General features: G+C 38.6%; 2 protein-coding genes across 4 annotated transcripts; both read right to left on the minus strand.

Moving 5' to 3' along the window:
• Positions 1-3,892: 3,892 nt before the first annotated feature.
• On the minus strand, positions 3,893-6,357 carry LOC142177619 (cis-abienol synthase, chloroplastic-like). Of its 2 annotated transcripts, XM_075246861.1 has the most exons (9): positions 6,222-6,357; positions 6,009-6,074; positions 5,826-5,887; positions 5,427-5,715; positions 5,126-5,306; positions 4,784-4,998; positions 4,307-4,427; positions 4,127-4,224; positions 3,893-4,041 (listed from the first exon to the last, which is right to left on the minus strand). In XM_075246861.1, exons 2-9 carry the CDS (start codon positions 6,067-6,069, stop codon positions 3,959-3,961), a joined length of 1,110 nt encoding a protein of 369 aa, XP_075102962.1. In that variant the 5' UTR covers positions 6,070-6,074; positions 6,222-6,357; the 3' UTR covers positions 3,893-3,958. The 2 variants fall into 2 exon arrangements, with proteins under 2 accessions (XP_075102962.1, XP_075102963.1); XM_075246862.1 differs by lacking the exon at positions 6,222-6,357 and having other exon boundaries at positions 3,895-4,041; positions 4,127-4,208; positions 6,009-6,221.
• Positions 6,358-17,851: 11,494 nt separating this feature from the next.
• On the minus strand, positions 17,852-20,316 carry LOC142177518 (cis-abienol synthase, chloroplastic-like). 2 transcript variants are annotated; one of them, XM_075246509.1, is made up of 9 exons: positions 20,181-20,316; positions 19,968-20,033; positions 19,785-19,846; positions 19,386-19,674; positions 19,085-19,265; positions 18,743-18,957; positions 18,266-18,386; positions 18,086-18,183; positions 17,852-18,000 (listed from the first exon to the last, which is right to left on the minus strand). In XM_075246509.1, the coding sequence occupies exons 2-9, from the start codon at positions 20,026-20,028 to the stop codon at positions 17,918-17,920; spliced, it is 1,110 nt and encodes a 369-aa protein (XP_075102610.1). In that variant the 5' UTR covers positions 20,029-20,033; positions 20,181-20,316; the 3' UTR covers positions 17,852-17,917. The 2 variants fall into 2 exon arrangements, with proteins under 2 accessions (XP_075102610.1, XP_075102611.1); XM_075246510.1 differs by lacking the exon at positions 20,181-20,316 and having other exon boundaries at positions 17,854-18,000; positions 18,086-18,167; positions 19,968-20,180.
• Between the last annotated feature and the right edge of the window lie 3,961 nt (positions 20,317-24,277).

Here is a 24,277-nt window from a genome sequence, read left to right on the forward strand (position 1 = left end):
AATTAAGGTTACCCAACAGTTACCTCGCTCTGCAAGCAAATCAAAGCTCAACCAGGGCCTTTCCTCTAAAATTCACCTCCAAACCAATTGAATCTAACCAAAATCGACTCAATAACATCAAACAATGCTAGGAAAATCAATTACAATACATAAAGTTAAGATCTTTATACTTTTCCTAAAAAGTCAACAAAAGTCAACTCCGGGCCCGCTTGGTCAAAACCCGAGATTCGGACTAAAATTTGATTACCCATTCACCCCGATCCTGATTATGTAATTAGTTTCAAAATCTGACCTCAATTTGAGGTCTAAGTCTCAATTTTACAAAAACCCTCAATTCTACCCAAACCCTAATTTTCTACCATGAATGAGAATAAATCAAGGTTAGAAATCAATGGGTGTTGATGGAAATGGAAGAAAACGAGTTAAAGTACAATAATCTATGAAATGTTGATGAAATTTCTCTTCAAAATCGCCTCTAGGCCGAGCTTTAAAGAGAAGATGGTGAAAAATGGGTGAAATCCCGATTTTTGGAAGTTTAAAATACTGGGCGTCAGGTGTTCATCGCGTTCGCGAGACACCTGACGTGTTCGCGAAGAGCACTGCCCAGTTGGCCTACACGTTCACAATGTTCCTCACGTGTTCGCGAAGGCTTCTTCCCCAGGCCTTCGCGTTCGCGAGCCAAGGCCCGCGTTCGCGTAGAGTAACAACGATGGCCCCCTTCCCCGGTCCCTCAACCCTACGCGTTCGCGAGAGGCTGTCCGCGTTCGCGAAGGGTAGCCCCCCAAAGCTTCGCGTTCGCATCCCAGCCATCACGTTCACGATGAAGGAAAAGCCTCCCCAACGCAGATTACTCTTTGCGATCATGGGAGTATCTTCGTGATCGCGAAGAAGAACACACCAAATATCAGTAGTAGCCCAAAACCAGCAAATTCTTCTAAGTTCAAATGGTCCGTAGCCTATCCGAAACTCATCTGAGCCCCTCGCGCTCCAAACTAAATATGCACACAAGTGTAATAACATCATACGAACTTGCTCGCGATCAAAATAACACATAGAACCACGAATCGGATACCAAAACAATTAAATTTTTTAAAGAAGCCCTAGAACATGAAAATTTTCAACTGGACGTCCGAATCACGTCAAATTAACTCAGTTTTGCACCAAAATTTGCAGACAAGTCATAGTTACTGAAATGAACCTATACCAAGTTCTAGAACCAAACTTCAAAACCGGTAGTAATAAAGTCAACCTACGGTCAAACTTATGAATTCTTTAAACCTTTAAATTGCTAGTTTTTAACAAATTATGTTAAATAGAGTTAGGGACTTCCGAATTCGATTTCGGGCATACGTCCAAGTCCCAAATTACGATACAGATCCACCGGAACCGTTAAAATACTGATCTGAGTCTGTTTACATAAAATATTTACCGTAGTCAACTCAAATAAGTTTTAAAGCATGATTTCACATTTTCACATAAAACTTTCCGGAAAAAAGGACACGGACTACGCAACTATTCGAGGTCTCGGGACAGAGAAATGAAAGGTAAAACTATAAATGACCTACCGGCTTATCACACCTACACTGTGTGCTGAGCCTGCTATTTATAGCCATATCTAGGGAAACAAGATCCTAGGATCAAGCCCCACTTAAATGATAATAAATGAGTCATTGATGAATGTGTAACAGCAGGACATGAATGCAAATATTTTCTACAATGGCTGTCCATTCAATATTGGAGAATATTCTTCATTGAATTCTATCCGATGGCAAATATTCGATCTGTTCCCGTTGACCATGCTCCCTTCGGGGTTGCTATGTATGGAGACTGGGGAAACCCTCACCTTTGCAGAATGGATGAATCTCTATTCCCAAAACGTTTTCGTGGGAGAGTAATAAATTTCAGCAAACGTGGCCACCACGCTATCCTCACCAGTGTAGATGATGACAATGATTGTGGGTAGATGGAGAGATTTGTCATCATCACCACTAGGGACATCATTCTGGCCACAACTGTGCCTTTTCCTGAGTCGAGGAACCATTTTCGTAAGTTTTTGATTCGTTTCCTTCGTAAAACAATTATTTTCCATTATTGTTGACCTCTTTGTTTCTTTTGCTTTAGCTACCCGGTGGGAACCACCACGAGTCCAAGGCCTGGACCAGTGGGTTCAGAAGATTCTGAAAATTACAATACTAGAATCTCGCCGATGGAAGGAAATGGCCCCAATATGGGTGGAGGGCCAAGAACCATGGTATGAACGAGTCCTTCTTCCTTTTATCATTGTATGAACGTAGATAACTTTGCTAACTCCATCTTTTGCTTGGTTCAAGACTTCCGCAGGGCTCCGTCACCTGACCCGAGGTCGATATTTTAACCAACCCAGAGGAGGCCATGAGGGTGCTACAAGGTTCCCTTGCTCGACGTAGTGGACGCGGACCTGCTTCCGGTGAAAGTGCTTCTTCTCGGAGTCCCCGACTAGAGAACAAGCAACCAATGGCAATTTCTTGGATGGGGCTCAACATAAGAAAATAAAAATTGCAACAATCGAGCTGGCCACGGTGGTTGTTATGGAAGATGGAGAAGCTAGTGATGACGTGTCTGCCCTCCAAAGGAGAAAAACAACTTCATCAGCTCAATCGGACGCTCAAACGGGAGAGCTTCAAAACCTGACCGCAGATGAAGTCCAAGCAATTTAGGGTGAGGTGGAAATAGTAGAAGATGCTGATTCTCTCTTTCTAACTTCCATTGTTGTTTCTAGTCAAAGGAGCCCGGACCCCGGGCCTCTTCTGCCTTCGAATGTGGAGCAACCAATAATCAGCGCTGCTCCTGCCGCAGCTGCTTCTCAACCTTCAATGCCAACAACTTCACGCCCCTCAACATGAGCTGCACCTTCGCCACCAGCACCCACTTCATCTCCTCCACCGGTAACAGGCGCTCGAGAGAGGGGCGTTTCTCCTCCACGGTCCCCCGACCATGGGAATTTGGGGCATAATTACTCACCCCCTTTCCCAGATCCCTAAGGGAGGAGTGCTACTCTTTCGATTTTTAAGGAGTGCCATCTGCTGTCCAGGCCGGTGGTGTTTGCGATCTACTTAAAGCCGTTGGATTCAGAGAAAGATAGGAAGAAAATATGCTTCCTTTCGGGGGAGTGCTTGTTGAATAATGCCATACACATCGTCGCAGCAGTACCGTACTTGTCTTCCTACAATTTCCTTTTCATTTATCTGCTGCAATGGGAATTCTGACTTTGATATATTTTCTTTTTTACATGCCAACTTCCTTGCTTCTGAGGGCCTGCAGAAATTGATCCTCGATAAGCAAGGACTCGCTTTCGAGCGGGATTAACTGTTGGCCGACATGGACCAACTTGCTATGCGCCTCCCAGTGTTGGAGGCATAAGCTGCTGAGGCGGGTGAGCTTGAGTCCCGCTTGCAGCAATTCCAAGAGGCTAAGGCTAAGTGGGCCGAGCTCCAAGATACTGTACTTGTTGTTGCCAAGCGCGACTCTGCCTCCGAGGTATAAGTGATTAACTTGAAGGCAACCTTGAGCTCCGTACCAAAGAAGCCAATGCCGCCGAGGAGAAGAGGGCCAAGATGGAAGAAAGATTTAAGAAGATCGTGAAGCAAAACCGGATTCATCTATCTACAACTCGTGGTCTTGATTCTAGCCTCAGTGCCATGAGATCCGAGAGGGACGGTGTTCAGGCCGAGGTTGACAAACTTAAGGGAAATCTCCAATACCATGAGGAATCCCTCATGTTTGAAAAGACTTATGCTATGTACCATATAAGTAGAAAAATCTTGGAAGAGGCGAAAGCGGTCATCGTCGATATTGATGATTGCATCATCAAGGCCCGAAAATTAAAGCTAAATGCCCGAGAAAATCTTCATGCCCGGCCTGCAGCAACTGACTCTTCGAGCACCGGTTTCGAGTACTCGGGAACCTAAGGGGAGGAGGTTTAAGAAAATGATGATGATGAAGGTCCAGGCCCCGAACCGACAGCTGATCCGCCTTCTTGACCTTTGAATCGTGCTAATTCTTCTGCAGAATGTTAGCAAATTAACTACAGGACGTTCAATCGTGCAAACCTCTAAGGCGAGTAATTAAACGATTTTTATCAACAAACCAGAGGAAACTTCGAAGTTGCACATCCGTAATAGTCGAAACGCCATGGCACCATAAGCAACATCTGAAAAAACTTCTTCGTCCTTTTGCGCCCAAAGTCTATTTGTCATTAATCAGAATTACATGTTGATAAGACTAAAAGATGGATTTAAATCAAGGTATATGATCTATCGAAAGTTACCTGTATGTTTCATCTAGAACATTTCTGATTTCTGCTTCGAAATGTCGGTCCATTCCCAGCTTTTGCAGGGTATCGACCATTTGCAGACGTATACGTATTGTCGTAGGATAAATAGTAGGAACTTCGTATAGACGCCCAGGAAAATTAAGAAGAAACTAAATATTAGCAATGGAAAAAGGGGTGGAGATAACATAAAATTATGAGACATAATTTCATGTGAATACTTTTAAAAGGTGATGATCCATTGCTTAGTCCATCTATACCCAGCCCATCTATACCCAAATAACAATTGGACGGGTTAATAACCCGTTTATTTATTTATTGATTTAGTCCATTTCTAATTTCTTATTTATTGATTCTGCGTGTTTTAACCCGTTCATTTGATACCAAATAAAACCTAATACAGAGCTTGTAAAGAGAATCTAAACATTAGGTAGCAATAGTATAATATTTCAGATGATCACTATACATATATACCCCAATTTTTGTGTTGTTTCAGGATTGAATTTATGTATCCAAGGCACTTATCATCATTGCAATGGAAAATCAAAGCAGCTGCAGTAGTGGCTGGTGAGTTGAAAAGTGATCCGTTCTTCTTTTGATAAGTCATCAACTCTTCCCATTGACATAATTTGCCAAGGCCTTCGGCATAGTAATATGCAGGGTTGGTTTTACACTCCCTCAGATCATTCCTGGGTTCAAATTAGCAAAAGACTTTATATGGGTATAATTGATATTTTTTCATCCCATAAATGGTACTTACTAGTAACCTTTATTTTAAGGGTATATACCTTTCCCTTTAATTTTTTAAAAACATACCTTTCCATTGCTGAATCTTGTTTCTGGAACAAGACATTTACGAGGCTTTGGTCCAAAGGCACATTCAAGTTCAGTTCCCCTGCATACTTGATCATGCTAGGAAATATAATATCGAATCCTGCCGCTGAAATTTGACCCTTATTATCAATTGACCAACTCTGTCTTCCTATATAATCCAGTCCTGAAAATGGAAGAATAATAGTAAATCATAAGCAATTTTGAGGAGATGAGGAGAGAGAGGGGATATACTACATATCTATTTCGTTAATTAACATCTTTATGTTCATTTTAACAAAATTACCTCTTTGGACTAACTTGTGTCCGACACTCCATTTGGAGAGAGCAAGCAAACAAGCCAGAGTAGAAGAAAGGGAGTCTTTCACAAGCAATGAGTGGGTAGGACTCAAACCCCAAGATCCATCTTCTCTCTGATTTTCAAGGATCCAATCCAAGCACTGTGCAAAACATGGCTGCTTTGGCTCATCTCTTGAAGGGACCATGGCTACCCAAGCAGTGTCATAGCAAGATGGAGATATCTCAATTTTCCCAAATATTTTTCTTATTCTCTCCTTTACCTCTTGGGGCCGTACCTGTAGTCATTACAATTAATTAGAGGTTAAAAATGTGATTAAATAAACTAAAAGGTACAGTTATCCAAATCCAAACAGTTATCCATTGGAATAAGCTTAAAATTATGTACCGATGATGAAGCATGGTTGCAGTTGCATCTTACTATGGACGGCCTGTGGTGAAATACGTATCCTTTGAATAAAAGGGAGAAAAAAGAAAAACTAAATTAAGAGCATGATCGATTACCAAAACAGACGGACAAATTAATTAATCTAATTTGTTATCGAAATGAGTTATGAAGAACAAAACTTGCCATTTGTGACTTTGTAATCGGAGAGGCATATGGTTTTGCTTCTGCTGCCAATGTGTAACATGTTTACTAGCACCAAGAAAAAGTAAAAGATTTTGAGTTAGAAGAGTGAAAAAAGACTTGAATTAATATTAATGATGAAGCGAACATAGACATGGAACAATATAGTAAAGTATCCAAAATATAGAGGTCAGTTTCGATCTTTGGTATACGCACACGTGTGTTTCTACTTTCTCTGTTCTTTATGAGCTCTATCTGCTAAATATTACTGAGTTGAACCGCTGACCTCTTATCTGGTAAGGACCAACAAAACCAGAGCGCCTAAAACCAGTTTTTATGTCGTACTAACAATAAATAATTAGACCTATTTTGATTTAAGTTGGTCAAAGTTTTGCAAGTTGAATGAAGTGCAGCTATTACATTATAGTTTTTACTGTTCTATTCGGGAGAAATTAGTCCACAACTCCGGGCTACAGTTAGGAAATTAAATTGCTTAAGGACTCTTTCGTTTGCTTGACCGGTATATCTGATCAGAAAAGATGTCAACGAATATGATTTAATTTTACTTTTGTTGCGTGACTCACATTGTTAATCACGGAAAAAATTGAATCTCTTCGTTAGTATCATAACTGGTGATTAAAGTCTCATAAGGTACAGTCACTTCCGCTTCAATTTGCATATAACAACACTTTCAATTAATAAATATTATCAACATAGCTTACGTAACAAATTCTTTAAAAATAAAAACAATAAAAAAGCATGTTCTTGAGTGAAAGTCCTCTTCATGACCCCGTACAAATATACCAACAAGTCCATATATCTAATCCAAACTTATCCAAGGGCTCGAAACACCACGAATAACATCAAAACCAAAAAGCGACGATCAAAATCCTTCTCTTAAGTTCAAGAACTTCCGACTTCCAATCAAGCGTCTGATTCAAGCCTAACCAATCCTGATTCCAACCAAACTTCGCACACAAGTTTCAAACTACTATATGAACCTATTCCACGTCCTGAAACAATAATCCAAGTCCGATATAATCAAAGTCAACTCTCGGTCAAACTTATGAACTCTCCAAACCGTCAAATTTGCCAACTTCCGGCAAATAGAGCAAAAACGTCCTAGGAACCTTTAAATCCAAAGCCGAACATACAGGGAGTCCAAAGTTACCATACAAACATACTGAAGTCACCAATCCGAGATTGTCTACTCAAAAGTCAAACCTTGGTCAACTCTTATAACTTAAGCTTCTAAAGATAAAACTAAGCGTTCCAATCATTCTCAAACCTTCACGAAGCCAACTAACCAATTTCGTAAGTCACAAACCACAAATACATATATAGTAAGCATCAAATAAGAAAACGGGGTTCAAATAAACAAAACAAATTGGTTGGATCGTTACAGTTTGGTATAGACCCCAAACATGTGTATTAATAAAAAACTCAGTGGAGGAGGACTTAATGCCAATACCTCCATCAAAGACGTACACAACTTTATTTACTAGGTACATGGGAAGAACCAAGTCTACTGCCACATGTACCCGGCATCAAATCTACAAAAAGACTCCTCTCTCAAAGACAAAAAATATTACAGCAAAGATATAATATTCGCATATAAAACTCCCGCAAACTACAAAACTTTGGCAGCAACTACGTACTTTGATGAGGTTATTGGTAAAAATAATATCTCGTCCAAGAATAATATTTGCGGTAAATAACAATATCACAAGCGAGTAACAACGATACCAAAATTTTTAACCGAATAAAATACAATACCTAAGCGAAGCAATATAATATCACTATAATATTACAACTTGGTAGTGTCATGAGACTATTACAATTTCGAAAGAAATAACACTCTTTATTTTAGATACCTCACTACGATATTACTGTCACTATCTATTTATCTCACAGACTACAATCTGTGAATTACTCTCTCTACGCTCTATTGCGCTCTCTGATTTTAGTATGTTTGAAATGAGACAGCATCGTCCTGAATGAATGCTCTCCAAAACCAATCAAAATTGGTTATGTCGCCTACTTGCCAATTTGCAATCTTGCAAATTGGTTAACAACTTGTTCCACCGCCCAAGTTACTTCCTGTAACTTGTTGTAACCAAATTGTGAGTTTGTTTATTTTGTTTAGCTTCTTTTCTTTCTCTTTTATTTGACGAGGCTAACCCCACAAATCTCTCCCTTAATTTTAATTTTTCTTTTCATTTCATATCTTGATCTCAATCTTTAAAAATCTTTAAACTTGAGAGGCTTTGTAAAAATATCCGTAGCTTGATCATGTGACTTCACATATTTGAGATCTACTTTCTTATCGGAAACACACTGCCTTTGCTTGTAGCCTTTAGTCACAAGTCGTGCTTTGTATTTCTCCATATCTCCATCAGTCACAAGTGCCCAAATTGCATATGCCAACACCTTAATTCATTTTGCACATTAGCCTTCAAACACTTTGCATCAGTTGTCTTAAGATTCAGAGAAAATAATCGGTTCTTTGCCATATGCACTTTAGCAATTAGAATTCCACTTGAATCTCTAAGCCAAAGATGCATATTTTTCATGTTGATATCATATCCCTTTTCAAGAAGTTGTCCCAAACTCAAAATATTACTTTTTAATTTTGGCATATAATAAATATCTTGAATTAACTTGTGGCCACCATCTTTACAGGAGATTAGAATTGTACCTATCCCTTCAAATTGAATCTTTGAGATATCTCCAAAGGACACATTACCTCTCACCATCTTATTGATTTTCACAAACTTTACTTTGCATCCACACATATGATTGCTTGCTCCATTGTCCAAATACCACGAGCCACAATCTTCCCTATCTTCTTCCTTGAGTGCCAACAATAATGTTGACTCATCTTCTTCTTTATTGTTCTCAACAAGGCTAGCTTTATCTTCAGTGTTGCGACGACATTCCCAAGAGCAATGGTCAAATTAATGACAATTATAACACTCAATTTTGATTTATCATACCTTTTGTCCATTATTTTCTTGATAGTAGCCGCGTTCTCTTCTTCCTATTTGTCCACGACTACGACTTCTGAATGTTTGGTGGATTTTAACTTCATTGTTGAAGTTTTTACCAGTACTTCTTCCTCTTCCATGACCACCACGGCCTCGTCCTCGTTCATTTCCTCGACAACACTTTTCACCTTCATAGTCTTTAAAAGATGCTTGAGTTTTAAGAAGTTGCTCCAGTGGCACTCTTGTCTCCTCTTGATCTTTTCTTTATGGGCCCGTAAAGAACCCTCCAATTTCTCCACTGTCATTGAGTCTAAATCTCTAGACTCCTCAATAGCACATACCACAAAATCAAATTTAGATGTTAAAGTGCGAAGGATCTTTTCTATCACACAGATATCTTCTATGTCCTTCCCGTGTCTTCTTAATTGATTTATAAGAGTCTTCACTTTTGAACAATAATTTGAAATGCATTCAGATTCTTTTATTTTTAAAACTTCAAAACCAGCCCTTAAAGTTTGAAGTTTTACCTTCCTCACCTTGTCAACTCCTTCGAGAGAATTTTGTAAAATCTCCCAAGCTTTCTTTGTGGTGGTAGCACCTGTCACCTTCTCAAATATTGCATCTTCCAAACATTGGTGGATGAGCGTGAGAGCTTATTGATCATTGTTCCTCGTCTTTGCCAAGACCACTTTTTCATTTCGAGGCAGAGCTTCCTCATTATCGTGTTTTGCATACCCTCTGTCTACGATTTTCCACACATCCTAAGAGCTAGGAATGACTTTCATACGTAGATACAATTTCTCATAATTATCTTTTGTGAGACGAGGGTACTGAAAAGATAGCGGACTATTACTCGCCATGACTCTGATACCACGTTGTTGGGAAAAAAATAATCTTGCCCAGGAATAATATTCACAGTAAATAATAATATCAAAAGAGAGTAAACGACACCAGATCTTTTAACTGGTGAAATACAATACCCAAGCAGAGCACTATAATATTATAACTTGATAGTGTCAAAAGACAACTACAACTTCGAAATAACTAACACTCTTTATTTTTGATACCTCACCATGATATTACTCCCACTCTCTATTTATCTCATAGACTACAATTTGTTGATTACTCTCTCTATATTCTATTGCGCTCTCTGATTTTGGTATGTTTTAAATGAGGCAACATCGTCCCTATTTATAGTTGAATGAATTCTCTCTAAAACCAATCAAAATTAGCTATGTCGCCTATTTGCCAATTTGCAATCTTGCAAATTGTTTAACAACTTGTTCCACCGCCCAAGTTACTTCCTGTAACTTGTTGTAACCAAATTGTGAGTTTGTTTATTTTCTTTAGCTTTTTTCTTTCTCTTTTATTTAATGAGGCTAACTCCACAGAGGTATTATGGATCACAAAAGAGTTCTTAACTATCTTATGTCTACGATTTGGCATTTGCATTTTGTCCGATCAAGAGGTTGATATTACTCTCACTCTCTATTTATCTCATAGACTACAATTTGTTGATTACTCTCTCTATATTCTATTGCGCTCTCTGATTTTGGTGTGCTTGAAATAAGGCAACATCGTCCCTATTTATAGTTGAATGAATTCTCTCTAAAACCAATCAAAATTGGCTATGTCGCCTATTTGCCAATTTGCAATCTTGCAAATTGTTTAACAACTTGTTCCACCGCCCAAGTTACTTCCTGTAACTTGTTGTAACCAAATTGTGAGTTTGTTTATTTTCTTTAGCTTTTTTCTTTCTCTTTTATTTAATGAGGCTGACTCCACAGAGATATTATGAATCACAAAAGAGTTCTTAACTATCTTATGTCTACGATTTGGCATTTGCATTTTGTCCGATCAAGAGGTTGCTCTAGTGGTGAGCACCCTCCACTTCCAATTAAGAGGTTGTGAGTTTGAGTCATCCCAAGAGCAAAGTGGGGAGTTTTTGGAGGGAGGAAGCTGATGTTCTATCGGAAACAGCCTCTCTACCCCAGGATAGGGGTAAGGTCTGCGTACACATTACCCTCCCCATATCCCACTAGTGGATTATACTGGATTGTTATTGTTGTTGTTGTATTTTGTCCGACATGTAAAAACCAATTGCTTTCCTTGGCAATTCTCTTGGAATCAAACTATTATGTATAGTGTGATTCCATTTGGCTAAAATATCGATAACTTGATTTGCCTCCCTATAACAATGCTGGACAATCACATCATGTTATAATTAATCCACAGAATCTCCTTAATGATATTATCCAGATGCCAAGGTATTTTGTCTTTCCTATTCAACATGTCTACAACTAGTTTAGAGTCGCTTGTGCCTTACGAGTCATTCCAATGATTTATTTATTTATTCAGTTTTTTAAATATTAATACAGCTTCTGAAAATTCATGTATTTGCCATTGCATACTTTTATTCACGTAGATTATACTTGTCCAGAGGCGGCGTAACCCCCAGGCCACTAAAGCAGCTGTTTTAGGCATTACAAAATTAGAGGCCCAAAAGCTATTCTTTTATATGTAATTTAACTATTTATTGTAGTTTGGTTACATCGTCATTAAATTGCATCTCATAAAGTAAAAAGAATAAACTCACTTATTATACAAGTTTAAACTAACTTATTACAGCTTGTCTTTAAGCCTCCAACACCGTTGAGCCGCCTATGTACTTATCACGGCACTGTACTTTTTTCTTTACTTCGAACGCGTGCATGGTAAATAAATATGACGAATTAGTCATTTTGAGGAGTTGCGATAATATGTTTATGTGGTTGACGTATTTGTTTCAAACAAAGAGTGCCTTGGGGCCAAAAGGAGTTGGAAAAATTTGCTACTACAATTATTGAAAGATGTTAATATTAGTATTAGAGAAGAGTGACAAGACTTCAACAAAGGAACAATAAACAGATTATAAGATTGATGGCACTAAAACCAAAACTATTACTCTAAGAGCTATCTAATCGTAGGTGACGGAGGTATAATTATTTATTAAGTTAGCATTATTGGAAAAAGCGAATATATTACATAATGAGCTATCCAAGCGTAAGTGACGCATATATAATTACTTATTTAGCTTCCATTATTGGAAAGGTGAATATACTACAGAATAGTGACAAGTCATTTATAGGTATTGTAAAAGAGCAGAATATTAAAAGGAAATAAAATAGAAAGCACTATAAGATTAGTGTCCCGTTGGCCAATACAAAACATTATGTGGCGTACATCTAGCAGCTATCTAATCGAGATCGAGTAATGGGATTTTCTTTAGCTACCATTACCGAAAAATATAATTATATTACACAGTAGTGACAAAGTCTCCCGTAAAATATTGCAAAAACAACAGATGACAAGTAACAAAGCAAAAGATGATATTGGATTATTAACTTATATATTATGTGGGGAGGATTCCGACAAAATTCCTAATAAAAGTATTTGTTGACCCATAAAACAGTACTGTTAAATTTGTTACATGATTTATAGATATGCGAACTGATTTGATCTAAAATGATAATAAAATAAGATTAAAAATAAAACTTAGCAATTGAAACTGAAGAAGAACTAGCTCCGCGAGCAGTGTTTCGGGGATAGAAATGAGAGCATGTAAAGGAGCAAATAAAGTTATTTAATTGAGAGCGAAAATGAAATATAGCATATGTTTTGCCCAGAAATTCGTGTCCTACTGTCATGACTCGGAATTTCCACCCTCGGAACCGTGATAATGCCTAATATTTCACTTGCTGAGCAAGCCAATGTTAGAATAGTTTTTAGCTATTTTAACAATTCAAATTAGATAATAACCGAGAAACTAAATAAACAAAAATAGAGTGAGAAAAACCATAACAATAGCGATATCTAGATACAATCTTAGAACTGGTGTCACAAGTGCACGAGCAACTAGAATAATATAAATAATGGTCTGAATGAAAGTATAACTGTCTGAAATGAAATAGCAGTTAGAGTAAGGTAGAAGGGGACTTCAGGGCTGCGAACACCGAGCAACTGTACCTCAAGTCTTCGTTCAGGCAATCAATCCGAGCAATCTATTGACCGCCGCTAGGACCGACTCCAAAATTTGCACAAGAAGTACAAAGTATAGGATGAGTACAACCGACCCCTTGTACTTTGTAAGTGTCGAGCCTAACCTCGACGAAATAATGACAAAGCTAAGGCGGGTCACTTATAACAACATGTATGCAGTATAATAATAATAACATGAACGAAAACACGGGAAAGGCAAGGCAGTTAACTTATGAAAATAAACTCAATCCTCGAAATCAGTAAAACTAGAGACATCACTCCTCAGAATCTCGTATGAAAACACTGAAAGCTAACACAATGCAATAATGAATACAAAACACACAATCCGTTGCGGCGTGCAACCCGATCCTACCGTATAAACACAGTCCTCCCTTATTTCACCATATCAATATCAAGAATAACATGTAAAGCCGTTGCGGCGTGTAACCGGATCCCACTATATTAATATCAATCCTCCCTTATTTCACCCATTATGGCGTGCAACCCGATCAACAATAAATCAATAAAATGTGATCAATTCAACAACTCAATTCACAAGAATTTTTACGACTAAAGAATATAAAAGCAAAATAATAAGGAATCCCAGTACCAAATCAAGGAATACTACAATTGATACAAAGCTACAAGCCAAGCCAAATATATGACAGTTAAAGTGTACAACTAAAATAATTAAAGCAAATAGCAATTAATCATGGAAGCATGGAAGAAACTAACATTTTAATACGAGAATAATAAGTGACAAGTAGCAAGTTAAGGTATAGGAAGCAATTAAAGCATATAACAGTTAAGACATGGAATAAAATAATTAACGAAATACGAAAAATCATGAAAACAATTATTTTGACGCCGTATATTCACTCGTCACCTCATATATACGTCGCTACACATGTAATTCACATAACACATAGCTCAAGGGTTTCTATTCCTTCAAATTAAGGTTACCCAACAGTTACCTCGCTCTGCAAGCAAATCAAAGCTCAACCAGGGCCTTTCCTCTAAAATTCACCTCCAAACCAATTGAATCTAACCAAAATCGACTCAATAACATCAAACAATGCTAGGAAAATCAATTACAATACATAAAGTTAAGATCTTTATACTTTTCCTAAAAAGTCAACAAAAGTCAACTCCGGGCCCGCTTGGTCAAAACCCGAGATTCGGACTAAAATTTGATTACCCATTCACCCCGATCCTGATTATGTAATTAGTTTCAAAATCTGACCTCAATTTGAGGTCTAAGTCTCAATTTTACAAAAACCCTCAATTCTACCCAAACCCTAATTTTCTACCATGAATGAGAATAAATCAAGGTTAGAAATCAATGGGTGTTGATGGAAATGGAAGAAAACGAGTTAAAGTACAATAATCTATGAAATGTTGATGAAATTTCTCTTCAAAATCGCCTCTAGGCCGAGCTTTAAAGAGAAGATGGTGAAAAATGGGTGAAATCCCGATTTTTGGAAGTTTAAAATACTGGGCGTCAGGTGTTCATCGCGTTCGCGAGACACCTGACGTGTTCGCGAAGAGCACTGCCCAGTTGGCCTACACGTTCACAATGTTCCTCACGTGTTCGCGAAGGCTTCTTCCCCAGGCCTTCGCGTTCGCGAGCCAAGGCCCGCGTTCGCGTAGAGTAACAACGATGGCCCCCTTCCCCGGTCCCTCAACCCTACGCGTTCGCGAGAGGCTGTCCGCGTTCGCGAAGGGTAGCCCCCCAAAGCTTCGCGTTCGCATCCCAGCCATCACGTTCACGATGAAGGAAAAGCCTCCCCAACGCAGATTACTCTTTGCGATCATGGGAGTATCTTCGTGATCGCGAAGAAGAACACACCAAATATCAGTAGTAGCCCAAAACCAGCAAATTCTTCTAAGTTCAAATGGTCCGTAGCCTATCCGAAACTCATCTGAGCCCCTCGCGCTCCAAACTAAATATGCACACAAGTGTAATAACATCATACGAACTTGCTCGCGATCAAAATAACACATAGAACCACGAATCGGATACCAAAACAATTAAATTTTTTAAAGAAGCCCTAGAACATGAAAATTTTCAACTGGACGTCCGAATCACGTCAAATTAACTCAGTTTTGCACCAAAATTTGCAGACAAGTCATAGTTACTGAAATGAACCTATACCAAGTTCTAGAACCAAACTTCGAAACCGGTAGTAATAAAGTCAACCTACGGTCAAACTTATGAATTCTTTAAACCTTTAAATTGCTAGTTTTTAACAAATTATGTTAAATAGAGTTAGGGACTTCCGAATTCGATTTCGGGCATACGTCCAAGTCCCAAATTACGATACAGATCCACCGGAATCGTTAAAATACTGATCTGAGTCTGTTTACATAAAATATTTACCGTAGTCAACTCAAATAAGTTTTAAAGCATGATTTCACATTTTCACATAAAACTTTCCGGAAAAAAGGACACGGACTACGCAACTATTCGAGGTCTCGGGACAGAGAAATGAAAGGTAAAACTATAAATGACCTACCGGCTTATCACACCTACACTGTGTGCTGAGCCTGCTATTTATAGCCATATCTAGGGAAACAAGATCCTAGGATCAAGCCCCACTTAAATGATAATAAATGAGTCATTGATGAATGTGTAACAGCAGGACATGAATGCAAATATTTTCTACAATGGCTGTCCATTCAATATTGGAGAATATTCTTCATTGAATTCTATCCGATGGCAAATATTCGATCTGTTCCCGTTGACCATGCTCCCTTCGGGGTTGCTATGTATGGAGACTGGGGAAACCCTCACCTTTGCAGAATGGATGAATCTCTATTCCCAAAACGTTTTCGTGGGAGAGTAATAAATTTCAGCAAACGTGGCCACCACGCTATCCTCACCAGTGTAGATGATGACAATGATTGTGGGTAGATGGAGAGATTTGTCATCATCACCACTAGGGACATCATTCTGGCCACAACTGTGCCTTTTCCTGAGTCGAGGAACCATTTTCGTAAGTTTTTGATTCGTTTCCTTCGTAAAACAATTATTTTCCATTATTGTTGACCTCTTTGTTTCTTTTGCTTTAGCTACCCGGTGGGAACCACCACGAGTCCAAGGCCTGGACTAGTGGGTTCAGAAGATTCTGAAAATTACAATACTAGAATCTCGCCGATGGAAGGAAATGGCCCCAATATGGGTGGAGGGCCAAGAACCATGGTATGAACGAGTCCTTCTTCCTTTTATCATTGTATGAACGTAGATAACTTTGCTAACTCCATCTTTTGCTTGGTTCAAGACTTCCGCAGGGCTCCGTCACCTGACCCGAGGTCGATATTTTAACCAACCCAGAGGAGGCCATGAGGGTGCTACAAGGTTCCCTTGCTCGACGTAGTGGACGCGGACCTGCTTCCGGTGAAAGTGCTTCTTCTCGGAGTCCCCGACTAGAGAACAAGCAACCAATGGCAATTTCTTGGATGGGGCTCAACATAAGAAAATAAAAATTGCAACAATCGAGCTGGCCACGGTGGTTGTTATGGAAGATGGAGAAGCTAGTGATGACGTGTCTGCCCTCCAAAGGAGAAAAACAACTTCATCAGCTCAATCGGACGCTCAACCGGGAGAGCTTCAAAACCTGACCGCAGATGAAGTCCAAGCAATTTAGGGTGAGGTGGAAATAGTAGAAGATGCTGATTCTCTCTTTCTAACTTCCATTGTTGTTTCTAGTCAAAGGAGCCCGGACCCCGGGCCTCTTCTGCCTTCGAATGTGGAGCAACCAATAATCAGCGCTGCTCCTGCCGCAGCTGCTTCTCAACCTTCAATGCCAACAACTTCACGCCCCTCAACATGAGCTGCACCTTCGCCACCAGCACCCACTTCATCTCCTCCACCGGTAACAGGCGCTCGAGAGAGGGGCGTTTCTCCTCCACGGTCCCCCGACCATGGGAATTTGGGGCATAATTACTCACCCCCTTTCCCAGATCCCTAAGGGAGGAGTGCTACTCTTTCGATTTTTAAGGAGTGCCATCTGCTGTCCAGGCCGGTGGTGTTTGCGATCTACTTAAAGCCGTTGGATTCAGAGAAAGATAGGAAGAAAATATGCTTCCTTTCGGGGGAGTGCTTGTTGAATAATGCCATACACATCGTCGCAGCAGTACCGTACTTGTCTTCCTACAATTTCCTTTTCATTTATCTGCTGCAATGGGAATTCTGACTTTGATATATTTTCTTTTTACATGCCAACTTCCTTGCTTCTGAGGGCCTGCAGAAATTGATCCTCGATAAGCAAGGACTCGCTTTCGAGCGGGATTAACTGTTGGCCGACATGGACCAACTTGCTATGCGCCTCCCAGTGTTGGAGGCATAAGCTGCTGAGGCGGGTGAGCTTGAGTCCCGCTTGCAGCAATTCCAAGAGGCTAAGGCTAAGTGGGCCGAGCTCCAAGATACTGTACTTGTTGTTGCCAAGCGCGACTCTGCCTCCGAGGTATAAGTGATTAACTTGAAGGCAACCTTGAGCTCCGTACCAAAGAAGCCAATGCCGCCGAGGAGAAGAGGGCCAAGATGGAAGAAAGATTTAAGAAGATCGTGAAGCAAAACCGGATTCATCTATCTACAACTCGTGGTCTTGATTCTAGCCTCAGTGCCATGAGATCCGAGAGGGACGGTGTTCAGGCCGAGGTTGACAAACTTAAGGGAAATCTCCAATACCATGAGGAATCCCTCATGTTTGAAAAGACTTATGCTATGTACCATATAAGTAGAAAAATCTTGGAAGAGGCGAAAGCGGTCATCGTCGATATTGATGATTGCATCATCAAGGCCCGAAAATTAAAGCTAAATGCCCGAGAAAATCTTCATGCCCGGCCTGCAGCAACTGACTCTTCGAGCACCGGTTTCGAGTACTCGGGAACCTAAGGGGAGGAGGTTTAAGAAAATGATGATGATGAAGGTCCAGGCCCCGAACCGACAGCTGATCCGCCTTCTTGACCTTTGAATCGTGCTAATTCTTCTGCAGAATGTTAGCAAATTAACTACAGGACGTTCAATCGTGCAAACCTCTAAGGCGAGTAATTAAACGATTTTTATCAACAAACCAGAGGAAACTTCGAAGTTGCACATCCGTAATAGTCGAAACGCCATGGCACCATAAGCAACATCTGAAAAAACTTCTTCGTCCTTTTGCGCCCAAAGTCTATTTGTCATTAATCAGAATTACATGTTGATAAGACTAAAAGATGGATTTAAATCAAGGTATATGATCTATCGAAAGTTACCTGTATGTTTCATCTAGAACATTTCTGATTTCTGCTTCGAAATGTCGGTCCATTCCCAGCTTTTGCAGGGTATCGACCATTTGCAGACGTATACGTATTGTCGTAGGATAAATAGTAGGAACTTCGTATAGACGCCCAGGAAAATTAAGAAGAAACTAAATATTAGCAATGGAAAAAGGGGTGGAGATAACATAAAATTATGAGACATAATTTCATGTGAATACTTTTAAAAGGTGATGATCCATTGCTTAGTCCATCTATACCCAGCCCATCTATACCCAAATAACAATTGGACGGGTTAATAACCCGTTTATTTATTTATTGATTTAGTCCATTTCTAATTTCTTATTTATTGATTCTGCGTGTTTTAACCCGTTCATTTGATACCAAATAAAACCTAATACAGAGCTTGTAAAGAGAATCTAAACATTAGGTAGCAATAGTATAATATTTCAGATGATCACTATACATATATACCCCAATTTTTGTGTTGTTTCAGGATTGAATTTATGTATCCAAGGCACTTATCATCATTGCAATGGAAAATCAAAGCAGCTGCAGTAGTGGCTGGTGAGTTGAAAAGTGATCCGTTCTTCTTTTGATAAGTCATCAACTCTTCCCATTGACATAATTTGCCAAGGCCTTCGGCATAGTAATATGCAGGGTTGGTTTTACACTCCCTCAGATCATTCCTGGGTTCAAATTAGCAAAAGACTTTATATGGGTATAATTGATATTTTTTCATCCCATAAATGGTACTTACTAGTAACCTTTATTTTAAGGGTATATACCTTTCCCTTTAATTTTTTAAAAACATACCTTTCCATTGCTGAATCTTGTTTCTGGAACAAGACATTTACGAGGCTTTGGTCCAAAGGCACATTCAAGTTCAGTTCCCCTGCATACTTGATCATGCTAGGAAATATAATATCGAATCCTGCCGCTGAAATTTGACCCTTATTATCAATTGACCAACTCTGTCTTCCTATATAATCCAGTCCTGAAAATGGAAGAATAATAGTAAATCATAAGCAATTTTGAGGAGATGAGGAGAGAGAGGGGATATACTACATATCTATTTCGTTAATTAACATCTTTATGTTCATTTTAACAAAATTACCTCTTTGGACTAACTTGTGTCCGACACTCCATTTGGAGAGAGCAAGCAAACAAGCCAGAGTAGAAGAAAGGGAGTCTTTCACAAGCAATGAGTGGGTAGGACTCAAACCCCAAGATCCATCTTCTCTCTGATTTTCAAGGATCCAATCCAAGCACTGTGCAAAACATGGCTGCTTTGGCTCATCTCTTGAAGGGACCATGGCTACCCAAGCAGTGTCATAGCAAGATGGAGATATCTCAATTTTCCCAAATATTTTTCTTATTCTCTCCTTTACCTCTTGGGGCCGTACCTGTAGTCATTACAATTAATTAGAGGTTAAAAATGTGATTAAATAAACTAAAAGGTACAGTTATCCAAATCCAAACAGTTATCCATTGGAATAAGCTTAAAATTATGTACCGATGATGAAGCATGGTTGCAGTTGCATCTTACTATGGACGGCCTGTGGTGAAATACGTATCCTTTGAATAAAAGGGAGAAAAAAGAAAAACTAAATTAAGAGCATGATCGATTACCAAAACAGACGGACAAATTAATTAATCTAATTTGTTATCGAAATGAGTTATGAAGAACAAAACTTGCCATTTGTGACTTTGTAATCGGAGAGGCATATGGTTTTGCTTCTGCTGCCAATGTGTAACATGTTTACTAGCACCAAGAAAAAGTAAAAGATTTTGAGTTAGAAGAGTGAAAAAAGACTTGAATTAATATTAATGATGAAGCGAACATAGACATGGAACAATATAGTAAAGTATCCAAAATATAGAGGTCAGTTTCGATCTTTGGTATACGCACACGTGTGTTTCTACTTTCTCTGTTCTTTATGAGCTCTATCTGCTAAATATTACTGAGTTGAACCGCTGACCTCTTATCTGGTAAGGACCAACAAAACCAGAGCGCCTAAAACCAGTTTTTATGTCGTACTAACAATAAATAATTAGACCTATTTTGATTTAAGTTGGTCAAAGTTTTGCAAGTTGAATGAAGTGCAGCTATTACATTATAGTTTTTACTGTTCTATTCGGGAGAAATTAGTCCACAACTCCGGGCTACAGTTAGGAAATTAAATTGCTTAAGGACTCTTTCGTTTGCTTGACCGGTATATCTGATCAGAAAAGATGTCAACGAATATGATTTAATTTTACTTTTGTTGCGTGACTCACATTGTTAATCACGGAAAAAATTGAATCTCTTCGTTAGTATCATAACTGGTGATTAAAGTCTCATAAGGTACAGTCACTTCCGCTTCAATTTGCATATAACAACACTTTCAATTAATAAATATTATCAACATAGCTTACGTAACAAATTCTTTAAAAATAAAAACAATAAAAAAGCATGTTCTTGAGTGAAAGTCCTCTTCATGACCCCGTACAAATATACCAACAAGTCCATATATCTAATCCAAACTTATCCAAGGGCTCGAAACACCACGAATAACATCAAAACCAAAAAGCGACGATCAAAATCCTTCTCTTAAGTTCAAGAACTTCCGACTTCCAATCAAGCGTCTGATTCAAGCCTAACCAATCCTGATTCCAACCAAACTTCGCACACAAGTTTCAAACTACTATATGAACCTATTCCACGTCCTGAAACAATAATCCAAGTCCGATATAATCAAAGTCAACTCTCGGTCAAACTTATGAACTCTCCAAACCGTCAAATTTGCCAACTTCCGGCAAATAGAGCAAAAACGTCCTAGGAACCTTTAAATCCAAAGCCGAACATACAGGGAGTCCAAAGTTACCATACAAACATACTGAAGTCACCAATCCGAGATTGTCTACTCAAAAGTCAAACCTTGGTCAACTCTTATAACTTAAGCTTCTAAAGATAAAACTAAGCGTTCCAATCATTCTCAAACCTTCACGAAGCCAACTAACCAATTTCGTAAGTCACAAACCACAAATACATATATAGTAAGCATCAAATAAGAAAACGGGGTTCAAATAAACAAAACAAATTGGTTGGATCGTTACAGTTTGGTATAGACCCCAAACATGTGTATTAATAAAAAACTCAGTGGAGGAGGACTTAATGCCAATACCTCCATCAAAGACGTACACAACTTTATTTACTAGGTACATGGGAAGAACCAAGTCTACTGCCACATGTACCCGGCATCAAATCTACAAAAAGACTCCTCTCTCAAAGACAAAAAATATTACAGCAAAGATATAATATTCGCATATAAAACTCCCGCAAACTACAAAACTTTGGCAGCAACTACGTACTTTGATGAGGTTATTGGTAAAAATAATATCTCGTCCAAGAATAATATTTGCGGTAAATAACAATATCACAAGCGAGTAACAACGATACCAAAATTTTTAACCGAATAAAATACAATACCTAAGCGAAGCAATATAATATCACTATAATATTACAACTTGGTAGTGTCATGAGACTATTACAATTTCGAAAGAAATAACACTCTTTATTTTAGATACCTCACTACGATATTACTGTCACTATCTATTTATCTCACAGACTACAATCTGTGAATTACTCTCTCTACGCTCTATTGCGCTCTCTGATTTTAGTATGTTTGAAATGAGACAGCATCGTCCTGAATGAATGCTCTCCAAAACCAATCAAAATTGGTTATGTCGCCTACTTGCCAATTTGCAATCTTGCAAATTGGTTAACAACTTGTTCCACCGCCCAAGTTACTTCCTGTAACTTGTTGTAACCAAATTGTGAGTTTGTTTATTTTGTTTAGCTTCTTTTCTTTCTCTTTTATTTGACGAGGCTAACCCCACAAATCTCTCCCTTAATTTTAATTTTTCTTTTCATTTCATATCTTGATCTCAATCTTTAAAAATCTTTAAACTTGAGAGGCTTTGTAAAAATATCCGTAGCTTGATCATGTGACTTCACATATTTGAGATCTACTTTCTTATCGGAAACACACCGCCTTTGCTTGTAGCCTTTAGTCACAAGTCGTGCTTTGTATTTCTCCATATCTCCATCAGTCACAAGTGCCCAAATTGCATATGCCAACACCTTAATTCATTTTGCACATTAGCCTTCAAACACTTTGCATCAGTTGTCTTAAGATTCAGAGAAAATAATCGGTTCTTTGCCATATGCACTTTAGCAATTAGAATTCCACTTGAATCTCTAAGCCAAAGATGCATATTTTTCATGTTGATATCATATCCCTTTTCAAGAAGTTGTCCCAAACTCAAAATATTACTTTTTAATTTTGGCATATAATAAATATCTTGAATTAACTTGTGGCCACCATCTTTACAGGAGATTAGAATTGTACCTATCCCTTCAAATTGAATCTTTGAGATATCTCCAAAGGACACATTACCTCTCACCATCTTATTGATTTTCACAAACTTTACTTTGCATCCACACATATGATTGCTTGCTCCATTGTCCAAATACCACGAGCCACAATCTTCCCTATCTTCTTCCTTGAGTGCCAACAATAATGTTGACTCATCTTCTTCTTTATTGTTCTCAACAAGGCTAGCTTTATCTTCAGTGTTGCGACGACATTCCCAAGAGCAATGGTCAAATTAATGACAATTATAACACTCAATTTTGATTTATCATACCTTTTGTCCATTATTTTCTTGATAGTAGCCGCGTTCTCTTCTTCCTATTTGTCCACGACTACGACTTCTGAATGTTTGGTGGATTTTAACTTCATTGTTGAAGTTTTTACCAGTACTTCTTCCTCTTCCATGACCACCACGGCCTCGTCCTCGTTCATTTCCTCGACAACACTTTTCACCTTCATAGTCTTTAAAAGATGCTTGAGTTTTAAGAAGTTGCTCCAGTGGCACTCTTGTCTCCTCTTGATCTTTTCTTTATGGGCCCGTAAAGAACCCTCCAATTTCTCCACTGTCATTGAGTCTAAATCTCTAGACTCCTCAATAGCACATACCACAAAATCAAATTTAGATGTTAAAGTGCGAAGGATCTTTTCTATCACACAGATATCTTCTATGTCCTTCCCGTGTCTTCTTAATTGATTTATAAGAGTCTTCACTTTTGAACAATAATTTGAAATGCATTCAGATTCTTTTATTTTTAAAACTTCAAAACCAGCCCTTAAAGTTTGAAGTTTTACCTTCCTCACCTTGTCAACTCCTTCGAGAGAATTTTGTAAAATCTCCCAAGCTTTCTTTGTGGTGGTAGCACCTGTCACCTTCTCAAATATTGCATCTTCCAAACATTGGTGGATGAGCGTGAGAGCTTATTGATCATTGTTCCTCGTCTTTGCCAAGACCACTTTTTCATTTCGAGGCAGAGCTTCCTCATTATCGTGTTTTGCATACCCTCTGTCTACGATTTTCCACACATCCTAAGAGCTAGGAATGACTTTCATACGTAGATACAATTTCTCATAATTATCTTTTGTGAGACGAGGGTACTGAAAAGATAGCGGACTATTACTCGCCATGACTCTGATACCACGTTGTTGGGAAAAAAATAATCTTGCCCAGGAATAATATTCACAGTAAATAATAATATCAAAAGAGAGTAAACGACACCAGATCTTTTAACTGGTGAAATACAATACCCAAGCAGAGCACTATAATATTATAACTTGATAATGTCAAAAGACAACTATAACTTCGAAATAACTAACACTCTTTATTTTTGATACCTCACCATGATATTACTCCCACTCTCTATTTATCTCATAGACTACAATTTGTTGATTACTCTCTCTATATTCTATTGCGCTCTCTGATTTTGGTATGTTTTAAATGAGGCAACATCGTCCCTATTTATAGTTGAATGAATTCTCTCTAAAACCAATCAAAATTAGCTATGTCGCCTATTTGCCAATTTGCAATCTTGCAAATTGTTTAACAACTTGTTCCACCGCCCAAGTTACTTCCTGTAACTTGTTGTAACCAAAT

The sequence above is a fragment of the Nicotiana tabacum genome, chromosome 23 (genome assembly GCF_000715075.1).
Source record: "Nicotiana tabacum cultivar K326 chromosome 23, ASM71507v2, whole genome shotgun sequence".
NCBI lineage: Eukaryota > Viridiplantae > Streptophyta > Magnoliopsida > Solanales > Solanaceae > Nicotiana > Nicotiana tabacum.